Source organism: Pipistrellus kuhlii, unplaced genomic scaffold, assembly GCF_014108245.1.
Source record: "Pipistrellus kuhlii isolate mPipKuh1 unplaced genomic scaffold, mPipKuh1.p scaffold_m20_p_6, whole genome shotgun sequence".
Taxonomy (NCBI): Eukaryota; Metazoa; Chordata; class Mammalia; order Chiroptera; family Vespertilionidae; genus Pipistrellus; species Pipistrellus kuhlii.
The window spans coordinates 70,471,042-70,494,216 of record NW_023425562.1 but is presented as its reverse complement, the minus strand read 5'-3'; the positions used below and the strand labels follow the sequence as shown (position 1 = coordinate 70,494,216).

At 47.0% G+C, this 23,175-nt stretch overlaps 1 protein-coding gene and 1 non-coding gene across 10 annotated transcripts in view; both read right to left on the bottom strand.

Annotated features, from left to right (window-relative positions):
• Nucleotides 1–6,758: 6,758 nt before the first annotated feature.
• RIN2 (Ras and Rab interactor 2) overlaps nt 6,759–23,175 on the bottom strand; it is a 203,300-nt gene continuing 186,883 nt past the window's right edge. For all 9 annotated transcript variants that reach the window (XM_045574685.1, XM_045574687.1, XM_036418969.2 and 6 more), the window contains 4 exons: nt 18,363–18,668; nt 16,440–16,571; nt 11,005–11,168; nt 6,759–7,395 (listed from right to left, as the gene is read on the bottom strand). In XM_045574685.1, the coding sequence (XP_045430641.1) occupies nt 7,072–7,395; nt 11,005–11,168; nt 16,440–16,571; nt 18,363–18,668 (926 nt within the window). In that variant the 3' untranslated portion in view covers nt 6,759–7,071. The remainder of the gene's footprint in view (nt 7,396–11,004; nt 11,169–16,439; nt 16,572–18,362; nt 18,669–23,175) is intronic.
• On the bottom strand, nt 12,087–12,213 carry LOC118708555. Its single transcript, XR_004984629.1, has one exon. It is a non-coding gene; the product is annotated as a small Cajal body-specific RNA 24 (non-coding RNA).

Genomic DNA, 23,175 nt, shown 5'->3' with positions numbered 1-23,175 from the left:
TTTTATTTCACACAAAAAACTTGTCAGCAGATAATTAACATGAGTGGGAAAGTGGAAATAAACAGTAGTAGAAAAATTCCAAAGAAGTTGATTATCCTATATAAGAAAGAGGTAATATGCAAATTAACCATCATACCATCACAGGATGGCTGTGCCCACAGCAGAGGCGGGGTTACTGAAACGAGCGACTAGCTGGGACCTGAGGCTGTGTGGAGTCAGGCTGGGGCCTGTCCAGTGAAACTTGACAGGGGACCTCAGGCCGTGCCCCCCACCCCGGCACTGGGCTGGGGGACTTCAGGCCACAGACCCCGCCCTGCAGGGCTTGATGAGGGAACCTCAGGCTGTGCCCTTCGTCCTGGGCTGGGGGACCTGAGGCCATGCCCTCCTCCCCAGTGCCAGACTGGGGGACTTGAAGCTGTGCCCCCCTGCCCAGTGGGGCTTGATGGTGGACCTGAGGCTGTATCCCCCTACCCAGTGGGGTTGATGGGATTAAAGCTGGCCAGGTCTGGATCTCGCCTAATGAGGGTGGGGCCGGCTGGGTCTGGATCTTGCATGATTTTGAGGTGTGCATGGGTGAGCAGGGACTTGACTCTGAGTCCTGCGGCACACCCCAGCCTCTGACAGGAGGAAGATTTGCATATACATGTTACTAATTTTCTTTCATTTCTGACATTTCTATTATAGAGAAAGGGCAAATAGCAATATTAAAATATTTCCTTTAATTAATTCCCTTTTAATGTGCATGAATTTCGTGCACCAGGCCACTAGCCTAATGATAATAACTAATATTTAATGTGCTCATAGTGTGCTAGGTAGTGTTCGAAGACTTCACATGGATTCATTCATGCTGGCCTTGTGGCATGCTGATGGGACAAGATAAGAAGTACATGCTTGCCGAAACTGGTTTGGCTCAATGGATAGAGCATTGGCTTGGGGACTGAAAGGTCCCAGGTTCGATTCCGGTCAAGGGCATGTACCTTGGTTGCAGGCATATCCCCAGTAGGGGGTGTGTAAGAGGCAGCTGATTGATGACTCTCTCTCATTGATGTTTCTAACTCTATCTCTCTCCCTTCCTCTCTGTACAAAATCAATAAAATATATTTTTAAAAATAATATAAAAGTACATGCTTGACAGTATGCATGTATGTGTCTTTTGAGGATATAAGCTGTGGATGTAATTTTATTTACACACTAGAGGCCCAGTGCATGGATTCATGCACCGGTGGGGTCCCTCAGCCTGGTCTGCACCCACTTGCAATCTGGGACCCCTCAGGGGATATCAGATTGCCAGTTTAAGAAACTGAGGAATATAGCAGTGCACGAAGTGGCAGGTGGCTGGGGAGGAACCCTGAGCACCGGAGCCAGGCGCTGCACCGCTCCCACCCATCCCAGCCCCACTGTGCCTGCTGCTGCTGCTGCTCTGTAGTGCTGACCCAGAGGCAGGAAAGGCTTGCATCGCCACAAGTGCACTTTCCAGCCATGAGCCTGGCTTCTGGCTGACTGGCGCTTCTGCTGTGGAAGTGTATTGACCACCAGGGGGTAGCTCCTGTGTTGAGTATCTTCCCGCTGGTGGTCAGTGCACATATAGCAACTGGTTGACTAGTCGTTTGATCACTTGGGCGTTTATATATATAGACTAGAGGTCCAATGCACAAGATTCGTGCAAGCAGCTCAGCACTCGCAGCCCCGGCTTCGTCCGGAAGGTGGTCCGGACAGTCATTCCGCCACCTGGTCTAATTAGCACATTAGCTTTTTATTATATAGGAGATATCATTATTTGTTTTAGCTTTTAAAATCATTTCTAGTTAGTATGCTAAAACTGCACTGTCCAAATGGTAGCCACTAACCACGTGGGGGTAATGAGCATTGGAGATAGGACTAATGTGAAATGAGATATGCTATGAGTGCAAAGCACACACGAGATTTTGAAGACAATGTTAAAAAATGAACCAATGTAAAATACCTCTTTATTGTTTTAGTTTGATTTTTGAAATAGTGTATTTGGGATATCATGGGTTAAATAAAGTAGATTACTAATCCTATATAATAAAAAGCTAATATACAAATTGAACAGTGAGACGACTGGTCACTATGAAGCACACTGACCACCAGGGGGCAGATGCTCAATGCCTGGTAGTCAGTGCCTCTCCTGCCTCAGCTGCAGGTAGGCAGTAAGGTGTGAGGGTCCTGAACTAGGAGAGGGATGTCTGACTGCTGGCTTTGGCCTGATCCCCCCTGGCCCTAAGCTGGCAGGCAGACATCCCCCAAGGGGTCCCAGACTGTGAGAGGGTGCAGGCCGAGCTAAGGGACCCCTCCTCCACCAGTGAATGAATGTCATGCACGGAGCCTCTAGTATATTACTAAAATAAATTTTATTACCAGAGTGATATATTACTGTTTATTTTACCTGTTTTTCCTTTTTTAATGTGTCTACTGTAAAAATTTTAAATGACTTATATGGCTTGCTGCATATTTCTATAGAACAGTGCCATGCTAGAAGTACTTCTGCCAGCCGAATAAGAAATAAGATTAAGTCCAGTTGATGTTGCTCAGAGGATGAGCATTGACCTATGAACCAAAGAGGTCATGGTTCAATTCCTAGAGGTCAGGGCACATACCTGGGTTTCAGGTTTGATCCCCAGTGTGGGGCCTGTAGGAGGCAGCCGATCAATGATTCTCTCTCATCATTGATGTTTCCATCTCTCTCTCATTCTCTCTGAAATCAATAAACATATATTAAAAAAATAAAGAAATAAGATGGAGACCCTCCACATGGTTAGGTGTTAGTGGCCCTAGACAGGTCTTACCTCTCCCAGATGTGTTTCTATGTTAAGACCCAGCTGGTTCTCAGGCCTGATTTTGCAGTAGGGTCACCTTGAAGTTTTAGAAGGCAGCTATGCTCACCACTATACCACCAACGCGGACACCTTGAAGTTTTAGTAACGATGGCAGCCTGATGTTGATGGTCTGGGCAGCCTGGGCCTCAGGAGCTTTACAAACCTGTAGGTGTCTTGAAGCATTAGCAGAGCTGAGAACCGGATCCAAATAGGAGCAGTGGACTCAGTCCTGGTGACGGGCAGGTGGGAGTGTTTGCATTGGGGCCTGATCAAGCTTTGCATCTCTGGTTGAAATTAGAGAAAACAGGTTGTGAAAAGGACGTGGCAAGTCAGAGCCCTGCTTTTGGCGAAGAGCCTCGTAATGGCTCTCCTTGAACACTAGTGTGAGGGAAACTGCCCTACAGAGTCAGGGGGAGAAGTGAGGGAGAGGGAACGGATGAAGCTACATGAGGGGAAAGGGAAGCCACAGCCCAAAACTGCCTCCGTATGAGGTGCGATTTCCCCCAGGAAACCAAGGGCTGGCTACAGAGATCAAACCACCCCCAGTCCCTCACCCCGCGGCGGGCTGAGAGGCAGACCTGGAGGAAATCCTCAGCCTTCCTGAGCCTGGCCCTGGCCACCCCTGGTCAGAGGCCCCCTTCGCCCTCCAGGCTGAATACCGAGAGCCGATGGCAGTGGTTCTAGAGCACTTAGTCAAAGGACATCTCAGATTCATGTATCGGATGAATGTCTGTTATGTGGAATCTCAGAATGCAGGCAAAGCCCGCTTAGGAATGTTAGTTTATCAGAATAAAGGAAGAAGCTATTCCCATTCCTCCAACAGCCGCACTTGGACCAGAACTTGTGCACAGACTTCCCCCCAGAGCTGCGGTCTCAGAGCCCAACTTGGTTATCACTTTATTCAAAAGCAGACTTTTCTGAGCAATTTCAATGTTCGAGGCCTTTCCTCGAGGCAAAGTCAGTGTTAATGTGGCAAACGCTTGTGTCAACTGCCCATGGTCCTCAGATACTGGAGAAAAACAGGTCCTTCTCAAACAAGAACCTCTTCTCAGAGGCAAAACGCTATTTTCCTTCTCCCTCCTTCCATATCTTCAAATCTGTTTTTAATTTTGCAATGTGAATTTTTTCAGATCCCCTACTTGATCAGGGCTAAGTAAATGAGCAACAGGTGTGTTCTCAAATATGATCTGAAAGACCATGTTTTTTTCCTTTAGGGTTTTACTATCAGATACTGCCAGATGATTAAAATACCTGTGTCCCAGGTACTGACACATTTCTCTCAGACTTTAGGGGAGTACCCAGGCCGTGTGGCTAATAATCCTAGTGCTCTCGGGCACATTTATGAATGGAAGCATTCATGGCTGGGCTTCCTGCCTCTTGTGTTTTCTTATAGATCGCAAGTTGTAACTTTCACATGACATAAACCACATTCACAGTTTCTATTTCTACTATGGGTCCCCACAGGGGGATCCTTGGCAGTGCATGCAAGATTAAAAAAAAAAAAAATCCCTTCCTCTGGCCGGCATTCAACTTTTAGAACACAGTTTTAGATCTGGAATGCATTCTCCTCTCTGTCTACCAGCATGTATATTTTTACTCTCCTTTCTATTCCTTCCAAACTTCCAAAATCTGTTTCCTGACAATTTGAAGAACTGAGAAATGTCTGCGTGGGGGGAAAAAAGTGAAGACACATGTGATCTTGTAATTTTAGCAGGGAAACATTGCCCAATGGCAACACCAGGCGCGGTCTTGTGATGCTTCCTTTTGCTCACACTAACGTTTCCTATTTGGATCGCCCTGTCCTCTCACTGAAGGCTGCTGAGACTGCCTCCCATTCAGATGTTGTGACTTGCTTTAAGACGGCAGAGTACGGATTTCTAAGGACAAGAGCAACTCGGTGACCTTAACTCGGAGGGCGGGGAGCACCACTCTGTGGGCTGACGGTCGTTTTTGATTCTCTGTAAATGCAAAGAGCAGGACGTCTGGTGTTGAAGTACTCACTCATCCTACTGGGTTAGGAGGTTTGCTCAGACATAGGACTTACCAAGCACTTCTAATGGTTCAGGCAGGACTCCAAGCACCGGGAATATAGCAGCAAAGAAGACCAAGCCTCTGCCCAGATTTTGCAAGAGCACCAAACGCTCAGCCAGGGCACCTCAGAAGTTGCCAAACAATGGGCAGGTGGTCTATGGGGCCAGTTTGACAAACTGTGATTGTCCTCTAGGTTCAACCACGCCCATCACTGTGTGGGCAACACTGAAAATCCTTTCTGCTTAGAGCACCCTTTTCCTTGGTTTTTGCCTCATGTCAGTACATAAGCTGCTGAACAGGTAAAGTCTTCTGTTTCCTCTCTGCAGATTATCTAAACCACAAACAGCAGCGTGGGTTTCTGACTGGCATCCCAGGATGTGGCGCGCGATTACATTCTGCTTCTCGAAGAAAAACAGGCGACAAAAGAATATTTCAAAATTATTTTCACACATGATTATCGTACAGTATTACAATGTATTATGTGCAAAATTCCATTTAAAAAAATCATTTACAAAAGGAAGTATAACACAGCATGTGCTGTGGGTTCTGGGCGTATCACAAAAGCTAACAAAGGAACAAGGTACAAAGCCAACCAGGTCAGATGCCCACGCATCTCTGCACAGAACAGTAACGTGTTTTTGCAGCTCCCTGTGCTACGTGGATACACGACCCTCATACTTTGAGCACCACCTCCCACCCCAACCAGGTTTCACAGAACATGACTTTACTTCGCCACGCATTCTTACAATGCAGATGGCCTTTGGGTGCATTTGCAGACTCTTTTCCAAACAGCATCTTACTTAACCTCCGTGAACGCCATCATACACATGACTTGGTCTCTGCCCCAAACCATTCAATGCTGCTAATTTTGACTTACATGGAAAAGGGAAATAACAGTGTTATCTTTATTTTTTTTTCTTTCTTTCCTTGTGGAGCTTTTAAAATTGTTTCCAAAGACAAACAACATAAAAAACGTTGCCAAATCTCTCTGTCTATTTATGGTATTCTCAGCACAGGTGGCTCTTCCATCCTCTTTTCTCACTTCCTTCAAGGAGCCTGAACCAGCAGGCTCACGCCTCAGTCCTTTGTTAGAGTCTGTGTTTCTCTCTCGACCTCTCTCTCTACATCCCTGTCTCTCCTGATCCTCAGCATCACTTGGTTAAAACGCAAAAACAGGCACAATCTCCCGGAGCGTGAACAAGGGAACAGTACGTCAGACTTCCGACGGCATTCTGCGGCCAGTGTCAGGAACACACTGCTCTACGAAACCCAGCAGCCTCTCCCCACAGAGCTGCCGCGACATCCAGTTACAGAGGAGGGGCTTACACAATGCAATGGCTCTCAAATCCAGCAAGAGATTTCTTTTGGAATATTAAATGTTAAAATCACATGCATCATTATAGAATATCTTAAAGTTACAAAAATAGTTTAAAAACCATTCCTGACAGTTTACCTGCAACTGCTATAAAATTTCTATGAAATATATATAAAAACAAAACACAAAGGCTCTTTGTAAAATAAAACAAAAACAAAAAAAACAAGAAAGAATAGAGCCGAAACCGGTTTGGCTCAGCGGTAGAGCGTTGGTCTGCGGACTGAAAGGTCCCAGGTTCGATTCCGGTCAAGGGCATGTACATTGGTTGCAGGCACATCCCCGGCAGGGGGTGTGCAAGAGGCAACTGGTCTATGTTTCTCTCTCATTGACGTTTCTAGCTCTCTAGCTCTCCCTTCCTCTCTGTAAAAAAAAAATCAATAAAATATATTTAAAAAAAAAAGAATAGGAAAAAAGAATGAAAGGAGGAAGCCATCCACAGAACTGAGAAGTACTTTACGCACTGCATCAGCCAGTCCTGTCAGACACCTGCTGCTGAATGAATTCAAGAGAAGAGCTTGTACCTTACATGTTTATTAAACACATGCACACGTCTGTAAGCCTGGCTGCGGATAGGCAGCAAACACTTTTAGAACACTGAGACCATCCAATTCAACTCCCCATCTCTGAGGGAGAGAAGCCTCCAGTTTCACAAACCTCAGCTACCTGGCTTGGGCAACATGGCTAAAGATGCCCTTGGTCAAATCTGCCCGTGGATGGTTTAGTCCCTAAACTGAAAGGGTCTCCACGGAGGTGCCTGCTTTTCCAGCACAAGCACGGGAAAGGCACTCGGAGGGCGAGGTTCCCAACCACTGGAGCGTCCTGAGTCTCCTAAGAGATGGTGAGATCTTCCTCCCCGTTCTGGAATGTGATGCCGTAAGGGTCGTTCTGGATGCGCTTGTAGACAAAGTGGAAGATGTGGGGCTGGGGCCGGCTGTGCAGCTCGGCCTTGATTTTCTGAGGGTAGGTGTCCTCTGCCAGCTGCTGCCACGTCTCATCGACGAAGAGGAAGAGTCTGTACTCCTCGGGGTCCCCCACCTTGAACTTCTCGGCACACAGCTGGCACACGTCCTCGGTGGTGACATATGGCCGCACCAGGAGCGTCTTTCCCGTGCAGCCACTGTTGACCTCTTGGAAGGCAACGCGGAGGTAATTCTGCAGGTGGAAAGAGAGAGGTGGGGGTGGGGGGAGTGGGTGAGAAGGGGGAAATGAGCAGCCGTAAGTGAGCGTGATGAGCTGCGAGGGAGCCGTCTATCTTGCAAGCCACTCCTCACGCCAGGCTCCGGCTCCTCCAGATCATGCCAGGATGTGAGGCGGCCGAGTGCACGCACAGAGGCCGAGCTAAATTTGGGCAGTGGGGGAGCCACAATGTGGACCGAGTGGTTGCAGTTTAATTCCTTACACATATAAGGAGCAGGAAGTTCACCGAGCTGGTCTGATCCCTGAGTGTCCTTCATGAACCCTGGGCAAGCAATCCCTGGTGAAGGGAGTGAGCCAGACCCGATACTGGGTGGATTCCCAGCTTGAAAAACAAACAGGGCGGAAGAGCCCGGGGCAGGAGTCCGCAGGAAGAGACGTGTGACATACGTGGACACAAGGGCACATGTACGACTTGTTTTGGATGACTTTTCATGAGGGCAATGATGTTAGGTTGAACCATGGGATACTGACAGTATCTGACCATTTCACCTCCCCGCATGGCGATGGCATATGGTTCAATCTAGTACAATGGCTCTCGGTGCAACATGGAAAAAGCCAGCAGGAGGAAAACGTTCATGCTCCCAAAAGGCTTTGGAGATGGAGCCGAGTGCAGAGCGGTTGGGGGGGCGTAGGGGAGAGGTTTGTGGGCAGGGCTCTGTGAACAGGGCCAGGTGCACGCCATCACAACATACAGCACGCCTCCCGTGTCAGACGCAGAGCCCTGACGGGGCGGAAAGAATCCTGCACGCACAGCAGGCCCTCTGAGATTCCGTGGCTCTGAACAACTTCCTCCGAGTCCTCTTCTTTAGGAATGGGGTTCCCAGATGAAATTGTTTTCTCGGGCTTAAAACAATTCCCCTTTCTAAACTTTCTCAGGGGCGAAGGGAAGTGGTGCTTGCTCTCCAGGGTCTCCATGGTTACCAGGAGAGCTCACTGGGATGTTGGAAGGGCTAGCTCCACCAGAGGGAAGGACTGTGCACTCTGCACTGGTAATGGACACGCTGGAATCAGAACCTCGGCCAATACACATCCTCCATATTACCAAACCCCTCCTCTCCCATCTCCACCCGGACACACGGCCCACACAGTTGGTATCCATTTACTCTCTGACTCCGGAAGAGGACTTGGTCAAAGTTTACGTTTTTTGCATTTGACTAGTGAAGAAGCTGAGGCACAGAGAGGCTGAGCAACTTGTCCAAGGCCTGTACACAGCCCATGAGTGCCAGACCCGGTATCTTCACCACTGTTGCGTGCTGCTTCTCTGGTGAGGAGACTTGTGTGTGTGTCTGTGACCCCTGATTTAGGAGTTCCAAGTGTCTCTGTTTTTGTTTTTACATCCAAACTAAGTGCTAATAATTCCCCTCTTGGTTATATGTTGTTGTGTGTGTTTGTGTATGTGGTGTGTGTTTTTTTAAAAATATATTTTATTGATTTTTTACAGAGAGGAAGAGAGAGAGATAGAGAGTTAGAAACATTGATGAGAAAGAATCATCGACCAGCTGCCTTTTGCACACCCCTACTGGGGATGTGCCCGCAACCAATGTACATGCCTTGGACTGGAACTGAACCCGGGACCCTCCAGTTTGCAGGCAGACGCTCTATCCACTGAGCCAAACCGGTTTCGGCTTGGTTATATGTTAAGGTGCTCCACCTCCTGGGTAAGCAGGGCCAGTGGAGGGAGTGTGAAGAGGGAAGGGGGCCCTGTGGCCGCTGAGGATCTCCAGGTTAGAAATTCCAGCTGGAGAGAGGGGGCAGGAGGAGTGGCTGGTGGCATGTAGGGAGATGGATGAATGAGCTTTTCTTATTTCTTCTGTTCCTCTCCTCAGAGGGTGGGCAGCCTTAGCAGCCCCCTCCAGGGACAGGCAGCCACAGTATCCTAAGGGCCTATATATGCAAAGCCACTTAACACATTGACAGCTCTTCAACAGCCCAAGGGGCAGGGGAACATGCGGTATGTGTTCTTGCTTTTTATTCATTTTTATTTTTTAATAGATTTTATTAATTTTTTTGCAGAGGAAGGGAGAGGGATAGAGAGTTAGAAACATCGATCAGCTGCCTCCTGCATACCCCCTACTGGGGATGTGCTCGAAGCCAAGGTACATGCCCTTGACTAGAATCGAACCTGGGAACCTTCACTGAGCCAAACCGGTCAGGGCTGTTCTTGCTTTTTAGATGGAGGAGGGAATTTCTGAGAACACTGCTATCTTAGAGAAGACCTTGAAGATCTTGCCTTTCCATGAAGGGCTTACTTTGTGCCACATGAACCTTTAAGTATTTTCAGAAAAGGCAAGGAAGGCGAATCTGAATGCGAACATGGACAAATCTGTCCTGCTTAAAAGTCCACCACATGGCACAGAGAAACAAAGCACAGTTGAGTTTTATAATATGACTTGGAATTTGCAAAATATGATTCAAACACACTTGCAGACTGACTCGTAATTTCATAGACAATGAGCAAATCAAGGGCTGTTGTGCCGGGTAAAGTTTTCTAGCACCCTAATCTGCCTCTCTTCTCTCAGAAACAAGAGAACCTCACATTCCTGGGCACCCACTCATAGTCATGGAATATTCCAGACAGCGACCTAAGCAGCACCTGACCAGCCACCAGAGCTGATGCTGCCAGAGGGATTCTGGTGTCTTCCTTTCTGCGGGGAGATGGGTGGAGAAAGAGGAAGGGGAGAAGGGAAGGCATTACTGCACTCCCCCCTACACCCTCAGGTGGGCTCAGTCAGTCTTTTTTTAAAAAATTAATATGTTTTTATTAATTTTTAGAGAGAGAGAGGAAGGGAGAGGGATAGAGAAATAGACACATCAATGATGAGAGAGGAACATCATTGATTGGCTGCCTCCTACAAGCCCCCTACTGGGGATGGAGCCTACAACCTGGGCATGTGTCCTAACCGGGAATCTAACCATGACCACTTGGTTCCTGGGTCGACACTCAATCACTGAGCCACACCAGCTGGGCAAATTTTTATTTACTGATTTTAGAGAGAGAGGGAGAGGGAGAGCGAGAGAAAGAGAGAAAGAGAAAGAAAGACAGGGAGAGACATCGATTTGTTTTCCCACTTATTTATGCATTCATTGGTTGCTTCTTGTATGAGCCCTGACTGGGGATCGAACCTGAAAACCTTGGCATGTTGGGACGATACTCCAACCAACTGAGCTACCTGGCCAGGGCTCCTCTCAATCTTCTGATGAAATAAAAAACCTGCCACCTGTGCCAAAGAGCTTCCTTCTTGATTTCCTGTCTGTTTAGGGCTCAGTATTCATGCTGCACACTCTGCTAGAAATCCCGCCCCAATTTGACTTTGTTTTCTTAAGGGCAGCAAAACTTATATATTTATAAGTTTTTAAAAAATTATTATTATAAGCAAAACAGAGAAGTGAAACAACGGGGTCAGAGGGTGGTTTAAAATATCTCTTCCGCCGGATGCTCTGACAAAAGAGGGACCTCAGGCGCCCTGAGCTCGGGGCGCCCCGGGAGCCAGCTCAACCGTGGCGGCTGCGGACAAAGGAAGCAGGCCCCCGCCCCTCGCCCCGTCACCATCGCTGGCCACGCACCTGAAAGTCGTCTACGGAAGGGATGGTCCTGTTGGTGGTCCTCCGTTTGTGCCATTGCCTCAGGGTGTCTCTGGTCTCGGAGCTGAGCAGTCTTGCAGCTTGCTCTTCTTGGAAATTCTTTATCAGAGAAAGTGCCCCGTAGGCGCTTGTCAAGTAATAGCCACCTAGAAAGGACAGAAAGAGTGAGTCTCCGAGGGTCCTGCTCTGGTGACGAGTCAGGGGACGTGTAGAGGCTGTGCTCTGCATTTTCTCCGTTTCTCCCTCACGCATGCCCTGTGGGACCACGGTAGCACACAGCCAAGGGCATGTCCTTTTCACCTCCGTCTGTCCATTCACGCATTCCCCCCGATGTACCGGGTGACCCATCCTGTGCCGGGGATGGGGACGCCGCCGGCCCTGGCTGGTGGCCCTGGCTGACAATGCCCGGTGTTCATCGGTAGGATTCCCATTCCAATGGGCCAGACATACCACAATCTCAGTTATTTAAGTGCAACTGTGAAAACGTTTTGCCAAGAAAGGTCAAGCCTTTGTGTGGGCCTGAGGGAGGTGGGGAGGCTTGTGCGGGTGAGGAGGTCAACTGCTCTGAGGCCAGAATCATTTACTTTGGCAACAGGAGTCTGCATATCTCCTGGCAATACTTTCTGGGGCTTCCTTTTTTTGTGTGTGTGTAGAAATTAGTATTTTCTAAATTTTAAATAAAACATATGCTTCGAAAGGACTGCACAATATACAAGTGCGTTCCCAATAATATGGTTTTTTCAAAAGAACTTCTCCCTCCTGATGCCCTTCCTTACCCTTACTTGGGAACTAAGGTGACACATTTAGGGGGAAAAAAAATTATTTATAAGGAGAAGCAAGTAATGTCCCTTTTATGGAGCATTTAGGAATGATTTCTTATGCCTGGGGGATGTTAAAAGACTACAACACTGTGAGGTACACAGAAATGTGTTCATTGCTTTGTCCTCAACTGTAATTTGGTGCCTCCTGGGGAACTTGCAAGCACTGTGCTCTAGAACCACTAGGGGCCGCCCCAAATGCTTATTAAAAATTTCCTAACTGGGCATCCACATTTTGAAAATTATATATGTCAGTAGAGGAATGCTCCACCCTTTCCACTTGCAAAGGGTGAACAGAAAGCCACTATATTTCTCTAGGACATTTACAAAGAGTTTTCTTCACCTTAAGAAGACTGGCTAAAGTAAATGTCCATTTTAAATTGAGAAATATTCTTTGTCAACACACTATTGAATCTCTACAATGAGCCCAACACAGGTTCAGAGCCGGGGATGGGTTGTTAGGAAGCAGAGTCTGAGTCTCAGCTCTCCATATGTTTATAAATTTACTAAAATAAATGGACACTGATAGTTTATTCATGCAGGAACCAAAAGTTAGTTGTAGTTAAGTCGGTTTTGTGCAGAAGCACCAATTTCATGGCCAAAGTATTTAGCTGCCAATGCAAGATCCCTAACAACTATCTCTGTTCAACAAGTGACAACAGTCAAGATGGCAACTGGTCCCCCATCTGAGAAATGAGCCCTGTGAATCTCAGTGGCCAGGCAACTCGAGAAAGAGAACACCTTTGTGGTTTTCAGGTCACTGATGGAGATTTAGGGGTTATTTTTATTTCTTGTTAACCCTCACCTGGGGATAATTTTTCCATTGATTTTTAGGGAGAGTGAAAGAAAGCAGGGTAAGACACACACAGAGAGAAACATCAATGTGAGAAACACACATTGATCGGTTGCCTCCCATTTGCGCCCCGACTGGGGCTGAGGATCGAGCCTGCAACCAAGGCATGTGTCTTTGATCGGAATAGAACCCACGACTCTTTAGTCTTCAGGCTGATGCTCTATTCACTGAACAAAACCGGCCAGGACTGGGGGTTATTTTTTATGGCTGCATCATCTAGGCCACTTTGAACAAAGCACTTTCCATGCACAGATCACATGTGAGGCTTTTTGTTTAGTTATTTGAGTAGTTTCATGCTCCACCAGCTGGGGGTAAGTTCCCCAAGGTACCTCCACACACTAATTCAGAACTGTGAGTAGCTGATTTTTACTAAATATTTGTTCTAAGAACAAATTAGCACACGATGGACTGGGAAATGCAATAGTAGATTTAAATGCCATAGAATTTCAGGAGAAATTAATACCGACTTAAATATTCAAGAAAGAGGTGTTTTAGAGCTGGGACTTGGAGGGACTGTTACAACCAAGTTTTGGAGGGAAGGTGTTTCCTTTGGACATCAAATATTAGACTTCATAGATCCAGAGACAATATAAGCATTGAACAGACCACCAAACCTCAGAGGGAAGACAGAGGAGGGTGGCGGTGTGTGTGTGTGTGTGTGTGTGTGTGTGTGTGTGTGTGTGTTAGGGTTAAGAGATCAACCAAAGGACTTATATGCATGCATGTAAGCATAACCAATGGACACAGACACTGGGGGAGGGGGGGGTTTGAGGGCATGTGCTAGGGGGTGGGAGCAGCTGGGAGAGGCCAATGGGGGAAAAAAGAAAAAATATAAATTTTAGACTCCATAGCTGTGATCTGTTCAGGCCACAAGGAGAAAACTCAAAATGTTGGAAGCACAAAACTGACCACACGCTGAAACATGTAAATGCAATTAGAGGAAGGTTTAAGTTTCAGCAAAACTACCATCCCACCACAAGAGTTGTGCACTGCAAAGGGCTCTCTGATGCTTCTCCCGTCAATGGAACTCCCCGCAGAGGCAGCGGAAGAGATGCGGGCTGCTGCCCTGCAAAGCAAAGGGCCTTGGCCTGGCCTCGAGGGCTGGGCTGATGATGTAGCTCTCTGCTAGGCAGCTTCCTGCTGCCGGCCACATAGCTGCAGTTCACTGACATGCAGGCCTGGTCTGTAACCATAGCCAAGCCGACTGGGCTGCCCGGCTTGCCCACGGGAGGCAGCCAAGAAGCCTGGGACACAGCTCCGTGGAAGCAGGCTCCGGTTAGGCATGAGCTCACAGGCTCTCTAGATGTCCACCAGCTGGCCCTTGTGTCTCTCTCATGTGTGACTCCTGGAGGTGAGGACAGCAACCTGCTCATCTGTCATGGACACAGTGTCCAGGGCAGCGTCTTCCTTTGGGGAAAGGCTGGGAAAGGTGGCAGGAATTGGCTGTCTAGATCCTCGGGCCACAAGATGTAAGCACGTGTTTATCCTAAGCACACATTGTCAGCAACAAAATGGTAATTTTCTGAGTGAAACTGGCAAGCTCTTTCCCTAAAGTACCAAGAATGTGATATACTCATCACTAGAATTAAACACGATCAGAGCTAAAAGCAACAACAAACCTGGATGCACACAACATTACAAAAATGATGCAATCCTATATAATAAAAGCCTAATATGGTAAGTGTCTGGTTGTCCAGTCATTTGTTCAACCAATCACAGCATAATATGCTAATGATATGCTAAAGACACTCAACTGCTCGCTATGATATGCACTGACCACCAGGGGGCAGGCAGTCGACCAGTCAATATGACATGCACTGACCACCAGGGAGCAAACACTTGGACTGATAGGTTAGCTTGTTGCTGGGATATGGTCCATCGGTACTGAGTGAGACAGGTAGGACATGCCCTGGAGCCCTCCTACGATCCCTCTTTGGCTGGCCAACCTCCCATGTCCCTCCCGGTCTTGATCATGCACCTGTGGTGTCCCTCAGCTTGGCCTGTATCCTCTAGCAATCCGGAACACCGTAGGGATGTCGGAGAGATGGTTTCAGCCTGAACTCATGCACCAGGCCTCCAGTATGTAATAATAATGCAAAATGTGAGAATGATGGCCTGGGTGCTTCACTTGATGATTGGACAAAACCACTTGCCCCCCATTCCTCCTGTCAAAGCCCATGGCAGAGCAGATAAGGAAAGCTCCAGGCAGGGCCTTGGTGGCTCAGGTTGTGAATGAAAATGAGGGGCAGTAAACAGGCAAGAGGAGAGAGGGATGAAAGAGGCTCATTCATATCTGTCTAGGGTGGAGGGATGGGATAGAAGATACTTTCCCTAATCCTGAGTCAGCACTAGCCCTGGAGGGGTGGGAAGAGTGTACCCTATGGGCTCCTAGGAGGAGGACAGACCTGGTAAGAAAGGCCAACAATAGGGAACTAAGGAACATGTCGTGGGGGTGATGATACCACATTTAAGTTCCCTTTGGGGAAAATGCAAGTATGACGCATTCCCTGGGGCATCCTATCAGCCCCAGGACCCTTTTACTCAAGCCTGGACTAAAAGTCACTGGAGAAAAGATGGAAAAAAAAAAAAAAAAAAAAAAAAAAGAAAAAGAAAAAGAAAAAAAAGAATAGGCAACAATTCAGAACTCAGGGGACACATGAAAATGGATGAGCTGGATTCCCAATGCACAGGCCCTGATTTGTTCTTTAAAAAGACAAGCCTGCAGAAGAGTCCCAGTTATTTCTGTTTTTCATCCAATTTATTTCCATGGCAAAATTCCTAAGGAGTGTGTAAGGAGAGGGAATGTCTGCTAGGACATGTCGGTGTCAGGCAGGCACAAGAAAAAAACTGAACTGCCTAGATAAAGCAAAACAAGCTGCTTAGATGCTACTCCACTGTCTTTTTATTTTTACTAAGAGCAGAAATGTTAAAATTTCTTGTTAACAGACAGCCAGACTATTTTTTTAAATAAAAAAGAAAATCACTGCTGTTTTCATCTTGAACACCGATTAAAAAAAAAAATGATGAAAAACAAATAACAGCAGGACGTCCTTTCAGTGGAGATATTCTCTAGCAAATGTTTATGACTTCCTCTGGAAACAAAAAAAAACTATTTCTTTTTTCAAAATACCACTTATTCTATTGAATAACATTTTTTTTTAAAAATTGCAATCAACCCATCTCGGTGAAGTGTAATTATGTCAGGGTTACATTTTTTGTGTGTTTTTCTGATGTTTCCAAATTTTCTACAACGACTGTGTATTACTTTTGTTGTTAGAAAAAAGGTCAGCACATTCTTTTAAATTAAAATTAAACCTAATCCTAGGATTTCTAAAAAGCTCCCACATAGGTGCTTAATACGTACAGGGTTTTATTTGGGGGGTCTATATATGTCTTTTAAAATTGTTTGATCCTCACCTGAAGATATGTTTTATTGATTTTTAGAGAGAGAAGAAGGGAGAGAGAGAGAAACAGCGATTGGTTGCTTCCCATAACCAATCGAACTGGAACCTTTTCATGTACAAGTCGATGCCCTGACCACCTGAGCCACAGGGCCAGGGCTATTTTGGGGTACATTTTTGGAGGCTAGACAGAAGTGGTGGACTACACAACATGCGAGTGTACTAAATGGCACTGAACAGTTCACTTGAAAACAGTTGATTTTGTTACGTGAACTTCATCTCAACAGCAAAACCAAAATCTGCCCCAAGCCCCCAGTTCGCCCCACCCTCCCGAAAGCTCGCTACCTTCTCCGTGCAGCAGTGAAGGGTCCAATAGCTCCATCATGTACTCGATCTCCGTGTCCAGCTCCAGCATGTCGCACTGGGCTATGACATAGGTCAGGACCGGCAGAAAGTCGTCGGCGCCATACATCCTCCCTGGGAGTAGGCGGAAAGGGGGGGACAGGAACATGTTTACCAGCATGCCTTGCTTTCATCCCCTCCTCACTGCTTTTATATTAGGCAGCAGGGAGTCATCCTGGGGCAATGTGCTATTCACAGACCGGGGTGGGCGTTTCTGGAATCCGGTGTCGCCCACAACCCGCCGGGCTGCGCATGCCTCAGACCGGCCCCAGCTCACAACCTCAGCCTGAGCGTCCAGGAGTAGGTGAACAGGGCAGAGCTGTTTTTTTTCACCACCCCCAGGCGTTACGGCGTCAGGCAACAGGACCCAGTGCTTTCAAGCCGCTTAACTTTCAGCAAGTAATACCACCAGCCAGATTACAGAGCATCTGCTTACTATGTCACCCCCTGGTGTCCTGTTTCCTACCGCTTCCTGTGCAAGCCAATCCCAAACCTAACGACAGGAGCACATTCAAACCAGGAACAGAGGCTGCTCTCCGCTCCACACGGGAGCCCACGGCCGATTCATTTAAATGTGCGAATTCAGCATGTGTTGCATAGATCCACACGATTAATAAAAGGCAAAAAAAAAAAAAAAAAAAAAAAAAAAGTGAGTCCTATGGCTATTTTTCATGACCGTGGTGCTTTTCAACAGGGGGTGGGGATGGGGAAGGGGATGTGATTTTACCCCCGGAGGAAATTGGCATTATCTAGAGACGTTTTTAGTGTTGGGACTGGGGGGTGGGGGTGCAAATGGCATCCAGAGGTTAAACCTACAGGAAGCACACAGACCCTCCCCGCTCCCCCCCACAACCAAGAGTTATCTGGTGAGGATGCCATCAGTGCTGAGGCTGAGAAACTGTTTTAGAAGAACATAACCCTGTGCAGGTGTTTTCTGGGATCTTTGACGTGATTTCATGAACGACACAAATACATTTTCTACACGTCAAATACGCTGGCAGCATTAAGAGCTGAAGTTCACAGGCTACCATTGCTAGACCAAGAGCTCATGCACGAACATCTTTTCCTCAACAATGTGAATGCACGCACATTTTCATCATCACACACAAGGTGTGGTTAGCAGGGCCTGTGCTTCCTCTCTGCTCCTTCGCCAAGGAGCAGTTTCGCTCAGAGGAAAAGGTGGGAGCCACCCACGGAATTACAACGGGCTCCCCGAAGACCCAGAACTAGGCAGGGCTCCCTCACTGCGTATGAGTCACAGCTACGATCTACCAGAGGCAGCACAGGAAGTCCCAGGGCTTACTGCTCATGGCCACTCCTCTGTGAATGCCAAGTACATTGCTTTAGCTTGTGGCAAAGAAGGGAGAGCCAGTGACATGGCTGTCATGAAACACATCATTACTGATTGCCTTATGTTTCTGATACCTGTAGGTCACTAACACAAACCCTCACTGGCCAAAATGTAGTCCTGATCACCGCTGATATTCCCATTGCACTCGGGGCTATGCAGGCCTTGCCCCACCTAACATGAAGGAAAGGGTCATAGCCAACAATAGGTGCAGACACTGCATCTTAGAAGGCAACGTGAGGCGGCTGAAGTCCCCCGGTTACTGAGCTCATTTGCAAAGCTAGGATTTAAACAGAGACTGCACGTGTATTCGCTGTTCTGAGGCATCGCAAATACCTTGTTGCCCTCGTTTGATTATGCTTTTGGTGCTGTTAATCTGTTGCATGTGACTAATTTGCCAGACACTAGCGTAAGGCTTGTATTTTTGTGAGCCTCTCGGTGAGAATCACGAGATTGAAAGAGACCTTGGGACTCAGAAAGCTCTGGTCACCGGCCCTGCTGGGAGGAGGCAGCCTCACCTGAGTTGCTCTCCATGACCGTGTAAATCAGCTTGCAGACCCGCAGCAGCAGCATGACCTTCTTTTCCGGCGAATACATCTTCTGCATGGTCATGAATTTGACTTTGATCTTCTCCACGTCCACGATGTCTGGGGTCGGGGCGAAGACGCCCAGCTCCTGGGGGTTCCTCTGCCGCACGAGCTGCAGGTTCTCCTTGAGCTGCTTCCAGGAGCCGTCAGCCACGTGGAAGTCCTTCAGCATGGCCTCCACGTGCCCCTTCAGGGGCTTCAGGATGCACTTGTGCATGGCCTTTTCCAGCACCACATCTGCCAAAGAAAGATGGACGCATGATTTCCACTGTCTGCAGAAAGGAAACTCAGCTCTGCTTCCCCGGGACAGACACCTGCAGCTCTATGCACCTGTTAGAAGGCGGGCAAGGTGTAACGTCACACTCACGCAGCCCACACAACTTAGCAGCCGCATTTCACTCCACCTTTTCTTCTGAAAAGCCAGCAAGAAAAAAACCTGCCCTAAAAAGTTCCCAGTTTCTATTGCACCGTGATCAATGCGCCCTAGCTGGTTTGGCTCAGTGGACAGAGCGTCAGCCTGCGGACTGAAGGGTCCCAGGTTCAATTCCAGTCAAGGGTACATGCTTAGGTTGTGGGTTCGGTTCCCAGTGGGGGGCTTGCAGGAGGCAGCAGATCAATGATTCTCTTTCATCATTGATGTTTCTTTCCTTCTCCCTTCCTCTCTGAAATCAATAAAACTTTTTTTTTTAAATGATCAATGCAATGAAATATATTTATTTTAACTACTTTTATGCCCCCTCCCACCCCCCATAAGCACAGGTAAGTGTTTTAGGAGACATTCTTATGACCCAGCTCTTCCAAGGATCTCTGCGTTGACAGGTAAGCAAGTATTATTTTATTGGAGGGATTTTCTAACAAGCAAGGGTTCAAGATTTCTTAAAATGTTTTCTGAGGAAATAAATTAAACTACATACACATATTATCTTAGATTGGATTCTGGACAAAAAAAATAATTCTTTATTTCATTTGTTATGAAGGATATTAGTGGGGCATTAGATTTGAATCAAGCCTGCAGATCAGGTAATACTGTTAACACTGAAGCAGTGTTAATTTTACTGTCATTTTTTAACAGAATGTTTCTGTTTTTAGGATATACACAAGTAGGGTAAGGACACAATGTCTTAACTATCTCTCAAATGGTCCGGAAAAAAAGGAGAGGAAGGGAGGAAGGGAGGGAGGGAGGGAGGGAGGGAGGGAGGGAGGGAGAGAGGGAGGGAGAGAGAGAGAGAGAGAGAGAGAGAGAGAGAGAGAGAGAGAGAGAGAGAGAGAGAGAGAGAGATGGAGAACACACACAGAGAGGAAGGAGAATGATTCGAATGTGACATTCTGGGAATCTGGGCAAAGACAAGACATGATTTCTTACTACATTTATGCAACTTTTCTGTAAGTCTTAAATGATCTCAAAGTAAAAGTTTTGGGGGGGGGGTGCTTTTGTTTAGAGTTAGGAAACACCTTTAGGTGGGAGACATGATTTCTCTCTCTCCCTTTGAACAGTTGTCCAATGGAGTAGCCTTCTTGGCCGATAGTAAAATGACCAGGACCACACAACTGGGGATCAGACTGCAGACGATGTCTACAATAATAAGCTCTCTGCTCTTCCCACGTCAGCCCTCCAATATCAAATGCTTGCTTATTCTCATCAAAACTACCTGGGTAGTAATCACACCTAATATCTGACACTTTAATCTGATTTCATTGGGGGCACAAGGGTCTGTTTATTTATATGACTGAGAATGCTGAGTTATCTCTCCGGCCTTTGGAATTCCTGACACTGGATCAGATCACATTGAATCCAAATTATCATCTATTGTTAGGAGGCCAAGAACACAGAAATCTAAGCTGGACACACAACACTGAAAACAATTTCCCACAACCTAAATTAAAAGAATGTCTGTAGTTGATGCTGACCCCACAGTAATTAGCTTCCCCAGCCCAAGTTTTCCTCTGTTCCACTTCCATATCCAACTCAGAAGATCTGCTTGTTTAAACAAAGAGGTTTGTATAACTATAGAGATTAGGTTGAACCAAAAGAAGTTATAAAATAAGAAGAAAAATCACACTTTTACTTGACCTTTGTTATTAAAACCATTAGTTGGTCTCCATTGGTCATGTTGTGCTAGTAATGTTATGCAACTTCAAAGCATCTTTGACCTTACTGTTTTTATTGTGATGAAAAGTCAATAATAGCAATTAATCCTGAGCCCTCAGGTGCTTTATTTCATTATTCCATCTAATTCTTACAATTATATTACTTTTAAAAATATATTTATTGATTGATTTCAGAGAGGAAGGGAGAGGGAGAGAGTGATAGAAACATCAATGATGAGAGAGTATCATTAATGGGGGGCCTCCTGCATATCATCCTCCTTGTCCCCCGCCCCTTCCACTTGGAACTGAGCCTACAGCCTGGGCATGTACCCTGACCAGGAACTGAACCATGACTTTCCTGGTTCATAGGTTGATGCTCAATCACTGCGTCATGCCAGCCAGGCACAACCCGCGTTTTTGCATAATATTGACATTATAGACATTTTCTAGATGAGAAGACTGATGATTGGTGATGTCTAATGACTTGCTTGAGGCTGCGCAACTATTTTGAACAACCAATCCTATTGCTTTACAAAGTAAATGACCTCTTAATTCTAAAGTTCTTTATGAATAGTCACTAGTTTATTCCTCTCTAGCCAAAGGTTCCAAAAGCTATCTTCGTGATGGTAAGTGACTCTGTTAGAATGAGGTCACCCAAGGGGGAGGGAAGCCATGCCAGTCATTAACAAGGACTGTACATGAACGTTGATAGAAGCAGCATTTCTAACAGCCAAAACCTGGAAACGGACCATTCCAACAGGCCCATCCCAAAGGAACAGATACAAGGATATGTTTGTACAGGGGGACAATGGAAGATTCATTCCATGAAACACAGGACACTGCCGCTCCAGATGCAACTGGACATAATGCTGCATAGAAGGAGCAGACACAAGAGGATCTCCTTTAGCATTTCTTTTATATAAAGTTCAAAAACAGGCAAAAGGAATCTATGAGGACAGAAGGCAGAATGGCACTTATCCCAAGGAATAAATGGGCTGCGGGGAGACCCTTCCAGGGGGTGGAGATGCTCTATATCTGGATCTGGGTGGTGGCTGCATGTGTGCACATGTCAACATAGTCCCAGCTGAGCACTTAAGATATGCACACACTACGGATGTAAGTTAAGTTTCAGTAATGACGTGTAAGTCAAACAAACAGAAACAGCTGGAGACCAGCCTGGGATTTTCTCCTTGAACCCCAAGGGCAACTGTAAATATCACAGTGAGCCAGGTCATGTCTGGGTCAGAGCACTAACACAAAGGCACTGTCCTCAGTCCCAGGGAGCTGAGCAGGTCCCTGAGCAGGCCTCTGAGCTGTAAACTCCACCCTTAGCCGTGGACAGAGCTGTGAAAATCTGTAAGGAGGCTTGAAACCTAGGACCCATTGCCAAGTGCCTGATTGTTTTGAAGCTCAGAATGAAAAACAAATTTCCCAGTGTTAGGATTTTTTTTTTTTTTTTGGTTCAGTTTTAAAGGCCATTATTTAGAAATAAGACTGCTTTCTTTGCACTGTTATTCAGGACTTTACTCCAAAGCCCCACTGCAAGTCCATTATATATATATGAGGAATATTAACATCCAAGGGACCCAGTACCCAGCTGGCTTTCTCTAATAAGAAAAACAGGTTCTGTTCAGGAAGGAACAGGGGAAAGTGATTTGAGTAAACAAAAGGAAGAGAAAATCTTTCCGAATGAGGACTAGCTCAGAGAAAACAAACAAGCACCCGGAAGGGTCACATCCTAATATATAAAGAGCCAGGGTCTGTAAAGTCCAAAATGACCAAACAGATGACTGAATGCCAGTCTGCATATGCAGCAGGTTCAGGTGGGTGGGTACTGGTGAGCGGGCTGAACTGCTGACTTCTTGGTCCCTCCTGGGTCGTAGGCGCTATGGCGACCCAGCACTGACTGCCACTGTCAAGTCAGGTGCGATGCCATTGGTCGGGGGGGGGGGGGGGGGGCCCGCCATTGCCCCATGATTGACCTGCAGAGGAAGGCCCAAGCCACTGGTAGAGGGCTCTGTGATCACCCCAAAGAGGGAGGCCCAGGCTACCCGGTCAGTGGCCGTGGGCAGAGCCTTCCTCTGCAGGGCAATCAATCATGGGGCTCCCAGACTGTGAGAGGACAGACTGAAGGACCACCCCCTCTCCCCACTGAGTGCACAAATTTTGTGCACCAGGCCTTTAGTTTCTTATAAATTACAGTCTGTGTCCCCAGTGTTCATCCTTAAGGGGAATGGTACAGAGCATGGCAGTTCCTTGAATGCTCCTCGCTTTAAGAGACCTGATGTGGTTATTTATAAGAAGGTTAGTTTTGTCTCCCTCCTGTGCTATGAGTGATCACTCCCCTATTAGGAAGGGAAGACAGAAGCCTTCTCCCTGTTGCTTCACTCTGACTGACAGCGTCGGCTCCAGAGAAGGCCAGAGATCAGAAAGGAATCATCACGAGACTGGGTCATGCTTGCTTGCCCAATGCTGTCTAGGGGGAAGTGAGAGCCCGAGAGGTGAAGGTGAAGTCCAGAGAAAATGTGTGTCTTAGAAAGCACAAGGCCTAGCAGCCAGCCCAACTCTCTCTTTTCTAGGTAACCTTGGCCAAGTCACTTCACTTCTCTCACTGCCATTGCCTCGAACTTCGGAACTGCCATAGGCATCACTGCCC